A 17,743-nucleotide genomic window follows, 5' to 3' on the forward strand; every position below is an offset into this window, starting at 1 on the left:
GCTCCCACCCCACCCATTCTCAAGTTCCAGTGATAAAGTGGCAACAACATACTGATACCACACCAATCAGTTTCAGCAACAGAGTAGAAGTGCTTCATATTTGAACTGCAGTTCACATCCATCCTGAAGCCGTTGCTCAAAAAGGAGAAGCTCAAATATGGTTGATGAAACAGATCCTTCCAGAGGAGAGTAACAACCACTACCACCACCAAAAAACTCACCACAAAATAATAAAATTGACCCTCAAGTAATTACATATTAAAAAGCTAGAATAATAATTGATAGACCTGACCCACTCAGAAACATCACTGATACCCCTTCAGAAAGTTTGGTATCCTTATGGGAAAAAAACTGATGGGACATTTTTCTAGAAAACTGGGTAAAGAGCAATGTCTGCTTAGGTACATGTTAGCTTACAGTCTTGCAAAGGTTCATGGTAGCCAAAAGTTCAAATAGAAGACAGAGTAGTTTTACCTAAGGTCAGTAGTGCATGAAATTTACTATGTTTACTAAGTTTATGAATATAAGAGTTTAGTAATTTTAATAAATCACTTAGATTACTAGCTTTTGCCCTTAGTTGTCCATACAAATGGAAGCCTATAGAATTATGAATCCTCACTAATTAATAAAAGTCCTCCACCGTTTAGAGTATTTCTAAGCCCCTGTAGGAAGATGTGGTAGATGGAACATCACGTAGAATCTGATCCAGACTCAGTTCATGTTTTGTTCATTTCTGTGCCTTCCAACTTGGAAACATAGTGATGGAAAGGCAAACATTTTCAGAAAGAATGAATGGATCTGTTCCTCCAAGCCTTTATTGCCAGAAGGATGCAAGAGCTAAGGCTTTTCAAGGAGAAAGAAAAAAAATAATTAGGGGCTTGGGTATAGCAAAAGTAAATCACCTTTAAAAAAAAAAAAAAAGCCAGGAAAGTTTAATTGCTGACTTATTCTTTGATCAGCCTGCCTGTACACCTTTTTTTTCCTTTGAAGTTTTTTTCGTACAATAAATACATGGTTTGCATGTAAGGATTATCCTTCTCTTTCTTTCACCTGAAAAGTTTAAAGCAAATTTTAAAGCAAATCCTACACTGTTGAGCAATTATTTCCAGAACCATTACAAAAATCAGTTGATTACTGAACGGATCCCCACCTTGATGGGACATCCTGCCATACCCTTAGCCTCTGAGAAGCGGTCCACAGGCCCAGCCCCTCCAGCAGGTAAGACCATGGGAAGGGCTGAAGGATACCACAGAGCAACTGCTAATGCAAAACTGGCTAGGAACAGCCTCCAATGGTGGGATTCCAGAATGTTCAGATGAAGATCTGTTCTGAAGGGAGCTGACAGCGTTCTTTGGTGTTTCTGCTACAAGAGGTGTTGTTCAAGCTCTTTTGAAATGGATGACAGCAATGAGAAGCAGCCCCTCACCCCCATTCTGCAGTGAGTGGAGCTTCTCCGTAGGAAAGGAGACCCAGCTGCGGCTGGAAGAGAGGATGTGGGGAAGAAGCAGGTGGGAAGAAAGGGTTGGAGGAGGAAAGAGGGCTTTTTCTAACAACAGTGTGCTCCACCAGCCACCCCCCCCACAACCCTCCACCGCCGCCAGAGGCTCTGCTATAGTCCTGTACTCCTCATGGCTTCCTGAATGAGTCTTGATGGAAAAATGCATCATTTTTCCAGAATGGCATTTCAAAGACACATTCCATGGAGGAAGACATTGCTGGAAACTTTTTCTGAGAGTTTTATTTTAATTTCAGTGAGAATTGGGGAGGGAAAGCTATTGAAAACACACATGCCATCCAGCACCAACTACATTCTGTGTGGGCCTGATCAATGCAAAAACAAACAAAAAGGATGAAACCCCTATTTTTGTAAGCAGGGGTTGGGCGGAGGGGAGAGACATTGAAGCCTAAGTATAAAACATTTCTCTCCTTCCACAGCGTTTGTCTCAATTTTTCACAGTAAGTATTGGCTGTTTAACGTTGCACTCTGCAATTGAGTGCAGACCCTCCCTTCTCCCTCCTGGCTGCAGTAGAACCCTCTGGCATCAGTGTCAGCATCAGGATCAAAGCCCTTTACCTCTGGCCCCACCCCCAAGGGCTGAAAAGTCAATTTCCCCTTCCCATGGGCCTGCCATCCCAACCCACAGACTCCAAGGGATTGCCATCTCTCAACTGAGACAGACTGTATCTCAATGGGGGTAGGAGAGGGGCATGTGCATGCCCAATAACCCCACAAATGCCTGGCAGTCCCTACTGTAGCCTTCTGGCCAGGTGTCACCAAGGGAGTGTTCTTACCACAACTCCCAACATGCACCCCAAGTCCCTCCTGAAGGGTAAAGGGAGCAGCAGTCACCAAGGCTAGGTGGGGAGAAGGAGGCCTAGCACCAGGGGCAGCAGGGGACCAGGCAATAAGCCCAGACCAGAGGAGGGGCTGGGAGGCCGGCACACAGGAGCCCGGGCACTAAGCCCTCAGCACGTATGCCACCATCACTGAGAAAGCAGCAACAGCAAAGCGTTGAACTTCTAATGCTGGACCCTTCTGAGTGCACTGGTCACGTGCCTGTGAGGCCAGCCTTGACCTGACCCTTCTGTTCCCCAGTCTCCACATACTGACCCCAAGTCTGATATACCAGCTTGCTATTTCCTAAGGTCCAGGCACTCCGTCTGGAGCATCTCATTCAGCCACTGTCCCAAGATAACCCTGCCTCTCTTTCCAGCCTTGACACATTCTCTCCCCGACACTGGAAACAAATATTTAATAAGCTAGTTCTTTTACCCACTTGCCCTCACATCCAGTCTACATCCCTTTCTAGTTTAGCAGTCCTGTTAGACATTAAAATTGTTGACTTTATTGCCTGTGGTTTTTTCCTTGCCTGGGTTTTATATGTGCACCCCACAGAGAAATTTAGCGGAGGGTGTTGTCTGTGAACTGGCCTCAGGTTTGGCAAGGGCTTGCTTTTGAAGAGGAAGGAGGCTGTAGCGCACGCACACACACACACACACACACACACACACACACACACACATTTTCCAGTGAGTTCATCACTTTGTTATTATCTCTACAGGAAGTACTATCAAAAAATCAGGACTTCATCTGGGTATTTTTCTTTCAAATAATAAAAGCTAGGTCACATTAGCTAGCAGGTAGTAAGTCAAAGCCTTCAAATCAGCAGGGATTTTTCTTTCATTTTCAATGTGTTCCTTGGCATTACCATGTAGGGATAAGGGCTCAGGGGTCAGGAATAATCCCAAGAGGAGCTTTTACACAGGGCTCAAAGGTAAGAGAATCCCCTCATGCCATGGGGAAAGGACTGTGGCATGGTGGTCGAATAAATGCACAGGCTCTGGAGCCAGCCTGCCACTTGCAGGTTTCTTAACCTCTCTGGGATTTACTGTCTTCATTGGGTAGAGAAGGATTATAATACTTTGTGCTTCACAAACTGGCTATGAGGATGTAACTTCTGTGAAGCCTGGGCCCAGCTCATAGGGGGTCACCCACACTAAACCATCAGTAAACAGCTTGGTGAGAACTTGTACTCCAGCATTTGTTGAGTAACCTATACATGCCCATGAATGGAATTCATCAAAAGCAAACCTGTATCAAACCTCTTCTTGATTTTGTTCCTCTTTTCTCATTGAGGAGTGTCCCAGTAGCAGGAGAAAAGGTTATGCTACTAGTCTGGAATTTGATGGTGAAAGACTTGGGGTCTATGCTAAGAATTCAAGGCTTTCTGTTAAGTATGTATTAAACATGTAATTGTTTCACTAACCTGGATGCTGGAGAGAAAGGGGAACAGTACTAACTGTGCCAGAATAACAGGCTTAAACTATAACTGTGCCTGAGAAATAGGGTAGGGTCAATGTATTTACACAGTTAAATTTTTTTTTTCTCCCAGAGATTACCACTCTGGACAAATAGAGGCATTTTATTTTGTTGACTTGGAGACCCTCCAGTCAACTTCCAATCTAATTCCAGGTAGTCAGTTCCTACACCAGAGATCCAACCTCCCTGATTGCAGAGTACATGAAGGAAGGGAAGATCCAGCTCTGGCACCAAGGAACCCACCAGCTGGTGAGACAGGACACAAATGAAAACAAACCCAACAAAATAATGTACAGGGAGAAATCCAAAACAGAATATAACCAAAAGTTGGCCTTCCTGACATAGCACTTCCAGCATGATCCTTCAGTGCTAGGCATTAAGTGCCCAGGGAAAATGAAACAAGTAAGGAAATAACATGTGGATCATTAGGAGACTGGGATTTGATTGTATTCCTTGGTTGGAAGATCTCTTCCTCAAAGTAAAGGAAATTTTGAAGTTATGTACGTTCTTGTGTATCTGTTCCACATACTCCAATTTATCCTTCTACTGGCAGCTGTCTTTCCATTTAAGGCATCTTAACAGCAAGGCTCTTAAAACAACAAATCTGGGATAGGGTTTAATTTCATTTTGGCCCATGACCAAGGGACCACGAGCTATGTTGGGGAACCCTTTTAGATGTAATTAAGGATGATTTTTTTAAAGTTAGATTTTGGTCACTGTGCACTGTCCACTATGTTTAGGGGGAAAAAACCTGTCATGCTTTATATTGAAATATTGTAAATTTATTTTATTTCCAAGAAAATATCAACTTGGGAGGCAGTATCTATTGTTTGGTGAGGCCAGGAAGTCCATGAAAACAATACATTTGAATCCAACAGAAAAATAGAACTTTGAAAAGATGTTATCTTTATCAAAACATGGCAAGATGGTCATCTATTATGAAACCAGGCCTTTCTGATATAAACTCATGGTGAGCTGTTTAAACGATGGCATAATATTTATTAACTTGATATCTATTAGGCCAATTTCTTTAAAAAAAAAAAAAAAACAAACTTTGTTGAAACTTAAGTTCTGCTAAAGTTTGCACCTCAGAAGAAAATCAAGTGATTTTGAGATTCCTATCTTTTAAATGAAATATTTGGATTAATCTGGAAGATTCAAAGCCAAATACTTCCCAAGTGGTAAAACCATTTCCAGAGAAGGAACTAGATGACATTCTCAAAAACAGTTCTAAACAAAAGAGAAAAATCTATCCTCGACATGACCCATAGCAGTTTCAGACTTCCTGGGTCTCTCTGTTGCATCTCTGCCATTCATTCTTATGCCAACACTGGAGGTAAAAAGGGAAGTCTTCTAAGGTCCTTAGCTCCTGAGGGTTTTCTATCTGGGTACAGTGTGGGAACAGATAAGACACACAAAAATAAAAACAAATAGTCATTTATTAAGAATGATGGTGGGGCACCTGGGTAGCTCAGTCAGTTGAGCATCCGACTTCGGCTTAGGTCATGATCTCACATCTCGTGAGTTCGAGCCCCACTTCGGGCTCTGTGCTGACAGCTCTGTGCTTCAGATTCTATGCCTCCCTCTCTCTCTCTGCCTCAACCCACTCACATTCTGTCTTTGTCTCTCTCAAAAAATAAACATCAAAAAAATTAAAAAAAAAAGAATGTTGGTAAAAGAATATACTCAGCCTCTAGGATATCCATAGAGAGGGATATAGATATTGATTGCCTTGGCCAGAAATGGCCTCACGGAGAGTAGAGGAGGTAAGTCTTAACAGATGGGGATCTCATAACAATTAGAGACAGTGATGGTGGTTCAAAGAGTGGGAGAGAACAATTTTGGGGACCCAGGACATACTGTATGTATTTTAACTCATTTAAATCTTAATATGTTAGGTAGCCAATGGCTCTTTCCAGAATACAAGGCCTTTTTTCCCTGTTTATTGTTTGAAGGACATTATAGAAGCAACCTATCAGTGGTTTATGGACTTTCTATTGTAGAACAGGTAAAACTCCCAAAGTTTTAGAGGCAGTAGAGTTTCAGAGCTCAGTTTCTAGAGCCAGACTCTCTGGGTTCAAACCTTGGACCTGCCGCTTATGACCTAAGTAATTTTACAAAGTTGACTTCAACTCCTGAAGACTCATTTCCTTATCTGTAAAAGGGAACTAGTAAGACTAACTCCCCCTGCATAATTATCATCCCTCATCTGCATTTGGGGACTGCCTTGTATGTATTACTAGCTGCTATCTTGTCTCCTCTCACATCCTCCTGTTTAAGATCATTAATCCTTAAGTATTCTGCCAAGGAAGATAGGGCCTGAGATGGTTGCAAAGGCTGGCACTTCGTCTTTTCATGCCATTAGTTTATCCTGCTCCTCTTTCACTATTCTTCAACGGAATCAAGTGCTTATATAGTTCTTTCAGTTATTTTCAACCTCTACCTCAGCTATTTTTCTTCAGTGACTCCACCCTCATCTTCCTCCTGACACTTAAAGTAAAAATTCAGGTCTTTTCATCATTAAGGTGATATATTTATCCTCAGCATAATAAACAGCAGTCTGCATTACCTTATATTTCATCCCACTTCCATAAAAATGAGTAAAGCATGCTTAAACCTTTCTACGAGAGAAAAAGACCACTGAAATTCTACAGTTTGCAATGCTGAAAGAAAATATTGTGCATTTCCTCTTGCTTTCTATATAAATGTAGAAATTAAGGGTAAAATGTATGGGGGGGGTAGAAAAATTGTAAAAATTTGTGTAGAACCACAATAGGCCCCAAATAGTTAAAGCAAACCTAAGAAAGAAGAACAAAGCTAGAGGTATCATGCACTTTTATTTCAAACTACATTACAAAGCTAGAGGAAGCAAAACAGTATGGTATTGGCATTAACACTCATACATATAAATCAGGGGAACCAAATCACAGCCAAGAAATAAACCCACACATATATGGTCAATTAATTTATGACAAAGGAGTTAAGAAGACACAATGGGGAAGTGACAATGTCTTCAGTAAGCAGTGATGGGAAAACTGGACACCCATATGCAAAAGAATAAACTCAACTACTATCTCACAAAAATTAACACAAATGGATTAAAGACTTGAACAGAAGTCCTGAAACCATAAAACTCCTAGAAGTAAATATAGGCAGTAGGCTCTCTGCCATTTGCCTTGGCAATGATATTTGGATTTGACACCGAAAGCAAAAACAACAAAAGCAAAAATAAACAAATGGACTACCTCAAACTAAAAAACTTCTGCCCTGCACAGGAAACCATCAACAAGATGAAAAGGCAACCTACCAAATGGAAGAAAATATTTGTAAATCATTTATCTGATAAAGGGTCAATAACCAAAATATATAAAGAACTCCTAACTCATAGCAAAAACAGACCAATTAAAAATGGGCAGAGGAATTAATAGACATTTTTCCAAAAAAGACATACAGATGACCAACATAGGAATAGATTCTAAACATCACTAATCATCAGGGAAATGCAAATCAGAACTATAATGACCCATCACCTCACACCATTCACACTGATCAGCATCAAAAAGGAAAGAAATAACAAATGTTGATGAGGATGTGGAGAAAAGGGAACTTTCATGGGTGATGGGTATTAAAGAGTGCACTTGTTATGATGAGAACTGGGTGTCATAAGTAATTGATGAATCACTGAACCCTACTCCTGAAACCCATATAGCACTGTTAACTAACTAGAATTTAAATAAAAATTTGAAGAAAAAAATGTAAGTTGGTACGTTCCCTGTGGAAAATAGGATTGAAATTCCTTAAAACATTAAAAATAGAATTACTATATGATCCAGCAATTCCACTTCTCAGTATTTATCTAAAGAAAATGACAATACTAACTCAAAAAGACTTATGTATCCCCATGTTCACTGCAGCATTCAACAGCTAAAACATAGAAACAAATTCAAGTGTCCATCAATGGATGGACACCTGCCCACACCCACCCACACACAGTGTCTCTCTCGCCACCTCTCACACCCACACAGTGTCCGTCTGTCTGTCTCTCTCTCACACACAAAGAATATTATTCAGTCACTAAAAAAAGAATGAAATTTTGCCATTTGCAACAATGTGGATGGACCTCAAAGGCCTTATGCTAAGCACAGAAAAGTCAAATACAGTACAATCTCATTTATATGTTTAGGTATATCTAAAACAAAAACAAAACCAAGCTAATAAATATAGAGAACAGATCGGTGGTTGCTAGGGAGACAAAGTGAGACCAAGTGAATGAAAGGGTCAAAAGGTACAAACTTCCAGTTATAAAATAAACAAGTCATGGGGTCTAATGTCCAGCATAGTGACTATAGTTAATAATGTACTACATATTTGAGGGTTGTTGAGAGAACAGATCTTAATTCTCATCACAAGAAAAAATATTTTTGTAACTATGTATGGTAATGGATGTTAACTAGACTTACTGTGATAATTTCCCAATATATACAATTTCAAAACATTAGAGTGGACATCTGACACTAGTATGTAAATTTTCCTAAATTAAAAAAAAATCACAAACATGTAGGGGTGTTGATAATATAAAGGAATATAAATTGTATTTTAAGCATACAATATATATATTATTCTGGATCATCATAATCTTATTCAAATTTTTAAAATCAATTTTCCCCCCATGAAATTAAAAGACAGAAATTTCAGAATAAGAAACTGAGGATTAAATTTTGACCTCAATTTGCTGAGATAAAATTACCATCAGTTTAGTGATTGAAATAGTGTCGTGCTTTTTATCTTGATCTCTATTTTACTAGAATGGGTGAAAATTCTTACTATTTGCTAAAAATTGCTTCACTGGATGAAGACAGACTGGAAAAGTCAAATTTAGTGATGATAAACTCTTCCAGCTGTTTCTGTTCAGGATTCACCTCATTCTCCTTCAGAGGCCATTCTTATAGAATCTAAAAGGCACCTGAAGACTCCAGTTGGCAAAGTTCACCAAACAGGAAATGCCCCTTAACGGTTAAAGGATCTGCCGTCGACGGCAGACGAGTGTGTGCACTGAGGGTGCAGTGTTATCGTCTTAAAATTTTGCTGTTTCTTTAGTTTCTTAATCTATTTTGGGAGTTGTCCCTTCCAAAAAAAACCACATTAATTAAGTATAATAAAGACATGGGTTTGGTTACTTCTATTTAGTTACTGACAGCTTTGTTAGAACAATATACCTCTACAATTTTCCCAACTCCCCCCCCCCCCCAATAAAACAATCAAAAGAGAAAACAGAGCCACAGGACTACCACTCTGACCAAGGTTTTCAGCCTAGCACTAAATCTTAGCATGGACCACAACTTTAGCGGTGATTGAGCTCATTTCTTATTAGCAGTTGAAACAAACAAAGCTCAGAAAGGTTAAATTATCCAAGACCACTCAGCATATTATGAAAGCAACTGACAAAACTTATAAAACATACTACTCTGTACTAAGGTTTATATTAGCTGCCTTATATGACCTATTCATAATCTTCACAACATTCCTGAAAGGTTTTTCTGTATTTTATATAAAAGAAATGAACTGAGAGAATGACTTACCAGAACTACCCCACAGTAAGTTGTTGTACTGAATTTGAGTCCCGGTCTGTCTGACTCAAAAGTACATGCATAACCTTACCCCACGTCACGCTGGTTCTCTGGGTAGACATGGATCTTCCCTAGAAAGCACATGGCAGCCTTCTGGGCCAAGGTCTTTCCAGTGCAGACCATCTTCGGAGCAGTTACCACTGTGTCCTCCCCCAACTAGCTCAGAAACCACTCTAACGAGCAAAGAGCAAGATGGTGACAAGGGAGAGAGACTGAGAAACCCCCAGCTGCTGGAGAGAAACACGCCCTATAAGAGCAGTGAATGGAAGAGTTAGCAGCTGTGAGAACAGGACAGGGAGTTTGCCCTCTTAAATCCCTTTGAGTCCCAACACCTGGTTGGAAGACAGATTCTTTAGTCAGAATTTGTGGTAGTGATAACTATATGATTTATTTTCAATTCAAGCTTTTCTTGCAGTCAGGGTACTGAAATAACTCCTTAACGTGCACTACATACGTGATGGGATACAACGCTTTCCTTCCCAGGTGGTATTGATTATAGTTGTAGATGTCAGGAAAACATCAGAAAGTGTGAGTCTATAAAGATTTGATATCAAAAACTTCTCATATTTTACTTTATTGGATGTTTGTAAAATTACCAACAGCTGAGCACTAAAAGTGGCAAAGCAATGTCTGGATGTGTAAACCAGAAATGAGAACTTTTATGAGATGGGTTTAAGAAAAAAAAGGATATACGAACCTAGATCTTCTAAATGTGAATCATGTTTTATCGCATCATTGCAGCACTCTCACGGCCATTAATATGTATGAATAGTCCCCTGGCAAAATACTACCTTTTTTTTTTTTTTCACGGCTCCAATTAATCTACTAAAATCTTAGAAGATTTTGATGAAATAAATTTTTCTGCAGAAGTTCTATATGAATAAATAGCAAAGGGGAATGTTTTGTTTTTTAGTTTTACACTTAAGACCAGTATGTAACTTCTGAAAATGCCTCTTTCGATAAGAGAGACCACTATTAAAATAAATATAGAAATACTTATAAATGATTATTTAGTAAGAGAGTTTTAGTCCACAGGTCACTAAATGCTAACTTGAGTATTTCTGAATGATCAACAGCTTCTCATTTCCATGGCGGACTCTTTTCAACACATCAAACAAATGAAACATGTCACAATGTGGCACTTAACATTATTTGGAAAATGAAAATAAGTTCATCTGTTTTCATATAGATCAATGCAACTGACAAAGGCTACTATCTCATTAGAGAAGAAAGTAAGAGGAGAGGCTGCAAGTTATGCTCTTTTCACAAAGCAATAATTCTTTGCTCTTGTACAGCAGCTTGCACTCAAGGGATTTCAACTCATCACTTTATAATCTTGAATTCACTAATGCACCCACAGCACATCTGTGGAAAATAGATTTCATTGCTATTCTACAGATGAACAGAATTGAGAATGATCATACAATAAACTGGTGGCACAAATAATAGAGACACAAATATCAAACATGGCAGTTTGCGGCAGGCAGAATCAAGGTCCCTCAAAGTTTGCCCAAATCCTAATCCCCAGAACCTGTAAATAGGTTACATGACAAAGGAGAATTAAGGTTACAGATATAAATAAGGTTGCTAATGAGCTGATCTTAAAATAGGGAGAGCATCCTGGATTATCCAGCTGGGCTCAATATAATCACAAGGATCTTTTAAAGTGGAGGAGGGAGGCAGAAGATGAATTCAGAGCGTTGTGGAATAAGAAGCAGTTGACTCACTTTTGTTGTTGGAAGGTGGAAGGGGAATGTGGAAGCCTCTAGGAGCTGCAAAAAGCAAGGAAACAGTTCTTCCCTCAGAGCCTCTGGAAGACTTTTCACCCCCGCCCACACCTTTATTTCACCCCAGAGAGAGAGTGCCACGTTGGGTTTCTGACACACAGAACTGTAAGATAATATGTCTGTGATGTTTTAAGTCACCAAACTTATGGTAATTTGTTATAGCAGCAATAAAAAACTAATAGCTGCTTCATCAATTAGGAGCAATTAACATAAATTCAATCATTAGGAAAGACGATAAGTAATAAACTTACGCAACCACAGAATAACATGTAACTTGGAAATGCAAGTTCATTTTGAAGTAATCAAAGCAGAAGCACACAGATCCTCTGGCAGAAAGAAAGATGGAAAGGGAAAGAAGAGGAACTTTTTTTCTCTTCCACTAGAATACTAGAAGGAAAGGAAATTATAAAAAGAACACATTTATCTAAAGGATGAGGTAAAAGTTTTAAAAAGGCTACGTGGAATAGCCTTCCAGGAGATGTTCTGGAATCTTTGTCCCTAGAGATCTTTAAGATACACAGTGATATATTTTATCTACCCGAGATGGCTTAGAAATATACTTGCCTGATGACAAGGGCCTAAATCAGACTAACTCTCCTGGCCTCCTCCAGGCTAAATATTCTACACAGAACTTGAGTCTATTCAATCCAGGGCCACAATCATTACTGCCTATATATTCAATGTAAATCATTCTGCTATGAATAACCAAAGAATAACATAAACCCTGACTTCAAGAAATTCACAGTTCAATAGTGAACCAAGGTGAACAGCCGGCCATAAGCAAACTAGCTAATGAGAAAGATCATAAGGGTAGGATAAGGGATATACTGATTAAACCTCATTAAATATATAACAGTTGGGGCTTCTGGGTGGCTCAGTCAGTTAAACGTCTACCTTTGGCTCAGGTCTGATCTCACACATCTATCGGGCTCTCTGCTGTCAGTACAGAGCCCGCTTCAGATCCTCTGTCGCCCTCTCTCCCTGCCCCTCTCTGCCCCGCTTGGCGCGCGCCTGCTCTCTCTCTCCCTCTCAAAAATAAATAAACTTTAAAAATATAAAAATATAAAATCAATACACTGTTACTTATCATAAAACAATATTATAGGTCACAACTGGAGATTATCAGAGCACCAATTTATTACAATGAGAATTTATCCTGCCCTTCCTAAAATAGTATATTAGGAAAATTTTAAAAATAAAAAAATTCTTTATTGTAGAATTTCAGCTAAAAAAAATGCAGAAAGAATAATTGAATTAGGTTATATCTAGAATGTATCTAGAATGTAAAATTGCCATTTTATAAGCTCCATATGAAATAATGGAGCTGGGCAATAATCATCAATCGATGTGAGAACTATTAAGTGAAAATTTGATGGTGAATTTTATAATGGAGGGATCAGACTGAGACCACCCAGGCACACCAAACAGTCTTAACATCACTAAGCGTGATGCCAGCCATTTATGTACCTCTTTTCGTGAGGTTTAGGAAATACACAGTGCCATCTATAAAGTTTTATTTCCCCAGACAAGCTGAATCTAAATTTAACGCAGCTTCCAAATCTGCGTATTTTTTCACAGGAAATGTAGGACATGGAGAAACCAGTTAAAAATTACAGAATGGAAGCAACCAGTTAAATACAGAATGTGGACCAGGATGAAGGAGGCAAGTACTCCAGCAAATCAATAACACTTAAAAAGGGAGCAGAGAAAGGGTGAAAGATACTTAGGAGACATAATAACCAAATGTAACAAGTATGCCTTGTTTGGATCCTCATTCAAAAAGGAAACCACTCTAAGAAGGCATTTTTAAGACCACCAGAGAAATTTAAATATGGACTAGGCAGCAAATGATTTTGTAAAATTATTATTGTAATGTGATAAAGACATGGCATTACTAAAAATATTTCCTATCTGTTAGAGATGCATACTGGAGTGTTCACAGTTTTAAAAATATGGTATCCAGGTATGCTTTAAAATCTAATTTAAAAAAATGGTGTACATGAAGAATACATAGAACACGAGAGCAAAACAGTGATATGTATTCAAGTTACATAATGAAACATGAGGGTCATTATATTTGCCCTCCTTACATGTTTGAACTTTCCATAATAAAAAATTCCAAAGGATGACAACAACAGTAAATAAATAAAAGTATATTTTGTCCTTTTGATTATCCCTCATCACTGAGCTACTGAAAGCTTGGTATATTTATAATAGAAAATTTTCTTTACTTTTCTGCACATGTTTTTCATTAACAACCTGACTTCTATCTTTTTAAGATTGAAAGTCTTTCACCTCTTATGAAAAGGAAGTTTTCAACTGACCAAATTCTCAATCTACAGAACCAAGGGGAAAAACTATCATAAATAAAGCATTACTTCCAATACTTAATAAATAAAGGGTCAGGAGACCTGCTTCCATTTGTGCCGAGAGTGAGTATACAGCTTCCAGGCACCTTTTGTAGTAAAGAGTGAATGTGGTGAGGGAATATTTGCAAAATTTCAAATTCCTTATGGTTTGTATGATCCAAGGTTAGTGTTGTAACATTTGTCAAAAGTGTGTAATTCTCAATTTTTTTTTTTTTTTGGCAACAAAGTGTAATGTGTTTGCTTTAAAACAATTATCTTAGGTAAAATCTAGTCTAGACATTTCATTAATAATGTTACACTCCTGTCTGATTGTAAAGTAAGACTGTAAACAGACTTCTCTGTGAAGAACGAACAAAAATATTTATGCAACGTTCCTCGCGTATATGCATGAATGCCAGATCTGATGTACGATAGTTCAAATACATGGTTAAACATGGGAACTTCATGCAAAAGCTCTTTAGCAATAATCCTAGCAGTGGAGCGAAATACAAATCTCATCTGAGACTGTTCAGAAAGCCTTTGAAGGCATTCATAATAGATAATCCCCTTCTTAAAAATTTTATCTTTAAAAAGGTTTTACGTGCAAATAATTTTTCTGAATAAGGCTTAAAGATGCTTACATCCTCAAATTACATTTTAATGGGATTAAAAACATTTTCAAAGAAATGTAACATTTTATAATCCATGTAAAAGCTTTTAATCTTTTTGTCTGAAATATGCTAAAATTTTTTAAAAATGTAATATATTTTCTTTTCCTTTTTAAGGGTAGCTTCTCATGAAGACATGCCCAGAAAGCTCTAGTTTCTATTTTCCACCAGAAGAATGTAAAAATAAAACAGAGAGAAAAATTGATCCAAATAGACAGGCTAAAACGAAGCATTTTAGCTCATTTTTTTTCCTATGCAATTTAAGTTCTCTGGTCAGGGATTGTCGGTATAGTGACAATGAAGCTGATTATTTCCACAGTACACACAGAGTACGCATCCCATATTTTCTCATGTAAAGAACTGTGCTGTATCCATTACAACAATTATGAAGATAACTTGTAATTTTGGCATTTGGTTTGGCTGAGAATGGAAGAAAGGATGCCTGCCTTCAAGATTTCTATCTCGTGTTGTGCCCATTACCTGCGACCTGTCTTCTTCCCGTGCCTGAAACCCACACATCTTACCGACTACGGCCTCCGTGTGTTTCCCTTCTGCTGGAAGAGGGAAGTACTGGTTTGGTGACAAGTTGCTGCCATATCCCAGGAGAAAACCTTCCAGTTTTACATTTGGATTTGGACGTAGGAACTTCAAGAGGATGGAGTCACTCGTGGTATTGATGTGGACTTTCAGGCTTGGCCTTTTACCTAAAGATGGCAACAAAAAAGTACCAGGCTATTATTTCACTGATTTAGCAACCCAGAGCAAATTTGGAGCAAAGGTTAGTTGTTACAGGCATTGTCGCTAGAAAGCACGTGGTCTACTTAGCTAACCAATATTCTGACATACCCACCTAAACGGCTAAAACATGGGTAATTTTGAGATCCCCAAACCCAAACTAAATAACGTATAAAGCAGTCTAGAACACAAAGGAAAATCTTAGGGCTTAATATTTAGTAGTTTATTATTGAGCAGGTAGATGGTATTTAAGGCTATTTTGGTTATCCACAATTAGTCAAAACCTTCATTTTATACATACTGTCGGGAGGGGCAAAGGATCTGAAATGTCTAATTAGTAAATTTAGCTACTGCGCTTTGAAAATACCCAGCCTCATCAATGCTGCCCTCCAGCTGTATTCCTGCAAAATTTAGTGATTAATAGAGATGGAAACAAAGGGACAGGAGTGAGGGCCGGGAGACAGCTTAAGGGTACCTGAGATGGGAGGATAGGGAGTTCTGAAAGAAGAGACAGGTGGAGGAGAAAACCTTTAGTTCTATTTGGAACCGGTAGGGTCAGTGAGACAACTGCATGGAGATGCTCTGAAGGAAGTTGAATATTCAAGTGCGATGCTCAGGAAAAGAATACAGATCCACCTGGATGTTGTCAGTTTCTAGATAATCATTTGATGAACTTTCCCAGAGAGATTGTGCAGACTGAGGAGAAAAATCTTAATTAAATTTTCAAAGCTTTTTTTTTTTCTTTTTAACTGTGTAGGCAATAGTGGCAGATCATCGCACTAACCGGAGGTCTTGACTAAGCCGTGAGTAAACGACATGGTGTTTTGTCTTTGGGGCCAGAAGGAGCCTCGTTCAAATCCCAGTTCTGCAACTTAGTTATCGATGTATCCTCTGGCCACTCCCTGAAAGTACTTGACCCTGAATTTCCCGATTTGAAAATTATGGATCATGGATAACAATGTCCACTTTGAGGGGTTGTTTACAAAGATTAGTGAAAACGGCATTATCTTTTTTTTTTTTTATGTTTCATTTATTTATTGAGTGAGAGGGTGTACACATGAATAAGGGGCAGAGAGAGAAGGAGAGACAGAGAATCCCAGGCAGGCTCTGCACTGTCAGTGCAAAGCCTGATGAGGGTCTCATCCCATGAACTGTGAGATCATGACTTGAGCCAAAATCAAGAATCATATTCTCAACCAACTGAGCCACCCAGGCATCCTGCAAATGGCACTATCTTAAAGCTGGCACATAGTAATTGCTCAATAATCTGTTACTTTTTTTTAAATGTTTATTTTTGAGACTGAGAGAGACAGAGCATGAATGGGGGAGGGTCAGAGAGAGGGAGACACAGAATCTGAAACAGGCTCCAGGCTCTGAGCTGTCAGCACAGAGCCCGACGCGGGGCTCGAACTCACGGACTGCGAGATCACAACCTGAGCCGAAGTCAGACGCTTAACCGATTTAGCCACCCAGGTGCCCCAATAATCTGTTACTTAATGAAGGCCATAGATAACCTTTTAGCCACAGTTCAGAAATCCAAAACAGGATTTGTAAGGTTTTTTGTAGATTTAGGTTAAACTTATTTGGTAACAAAACCCAATCTGAACCATAATGAGGCCACTGAGTCTTTCTTGAATCTTACTGACTAGTCTGCGTGACTATTCACATGTTTAATTGTAGGAAAGTTAGTATGTTTAATTAAGGGGTGCTGGCCAAGCCCTGCTGAAGAGGTTACTTAATATCTGGTCTAGATAACCTAGTACATTGCTAAAATCCAAAGATTTTCTGAATTCTAAAACATATCTGGCCCCAAGAGTTTTAAGATAAGAGAGTGTGGACCTCAATTATTTTCTTTCTTTATTCCATAGAGATTTCTTTTTTTCCCCAAAATATTTTGCCCACGGGAAAGACTGCATTTATTAATTTAGTAATCCACATTCTATTTCTCACGAATCAAAGATTTATATTGCATTAACACCAGTCAGCACCTCTGAACAGCATGGGCTTCCCAAAGTCATTACACTAAATTTATACTATCCCAGTCAAAATCAGCCTGGAATGCCTCAATATAGCTACATAAAAGGATTCCAATAGGCCTTTGAAAAAATAAAGACAGACCCTTCTTGGATACCAGGTTGTGGGAACCACTCTCTGACCTCACCAGCCAGTACCACTATTTTTACATATGTACATAGAACTTTGTACTTCCTAAGAATTTGATAAAATTTCTATAAACTTCTAGAATCTCAAATTGCTATTCCTATACTTGAGGCAAAATTGAAACCCGGAGATACTGGGTGGCTTATCTCAAGTCCAAGGAAGACTCATCTAGTCTAGCTCATCTTGTGCAATTCTCTCGTAGCACAAACAACTAAATTGAGGGCAGCCACTCCTCTGTCACTCGGCAAGTTAAGTGCAGGGTCAAAACTGGATCTCAGTTCTCACTAAGCTGCACTTCCTGCTCTGTTGCCGTTGAGAACTTCATCATTACCCAACAGAGTAAGGGGTGACCCCAACACCCAGACCATGACACTCAAGTTGATGCTAACTGCTGGTGTTTTGTCCTAACTTCATTAGATTTTGATGAGGGGGTTTATACTTTAGCTATAACATAGATTTTGTCCAAGCCAAATTTTCCCTTTTTAGTTATGTGCCTAGATCCATCCTGCTCAATGGAATGGAACAAATATCAGTCAAGGACATATACCACTACCTTAGAAGGTTATCAGGTCCCACAGTAAATCAAAACTCACTGGCC

At 38.9% G+C, this 17,743-nt stretch overlaps 1 protein-coding gene across 1 annotated transcript in view; it reads right to left on the reverse strand.

Annotated features, from left to right (window-relative positions):
• The window catches only part of ABI3BP (ABI family member 3 binding protein), a 273,089-nt gene that overhangs the window by 187,791 nt on the left and 67,555 nt on the right, over positions 1-17,743 (reverse strand). The window contains exon 2 of the mRNA XM_049628087.1: positions 14,775-14,954. Coding sequence (XP_049484044.1) covers positions 14,775-14,954 — 180 coding nt within the window. The remainder of the gene's footprint in view (positions 1-14,774; positions 14,955-17,743) is intronic.

Source organism: Panthera uncia, chromosome C2 (genome assembly GCF_023721935.1).
Source record: "Panthera uncia isolate 11264 chromosome C2, Puncia_PCG_1.0, whole genome shotgun sequence".
NCBI classification, from domain to species: Eukaryota; Metazoa; Chordata; class Mammalia; order Carnivora; family Felidae; genus Panthera; species Panthera uncia.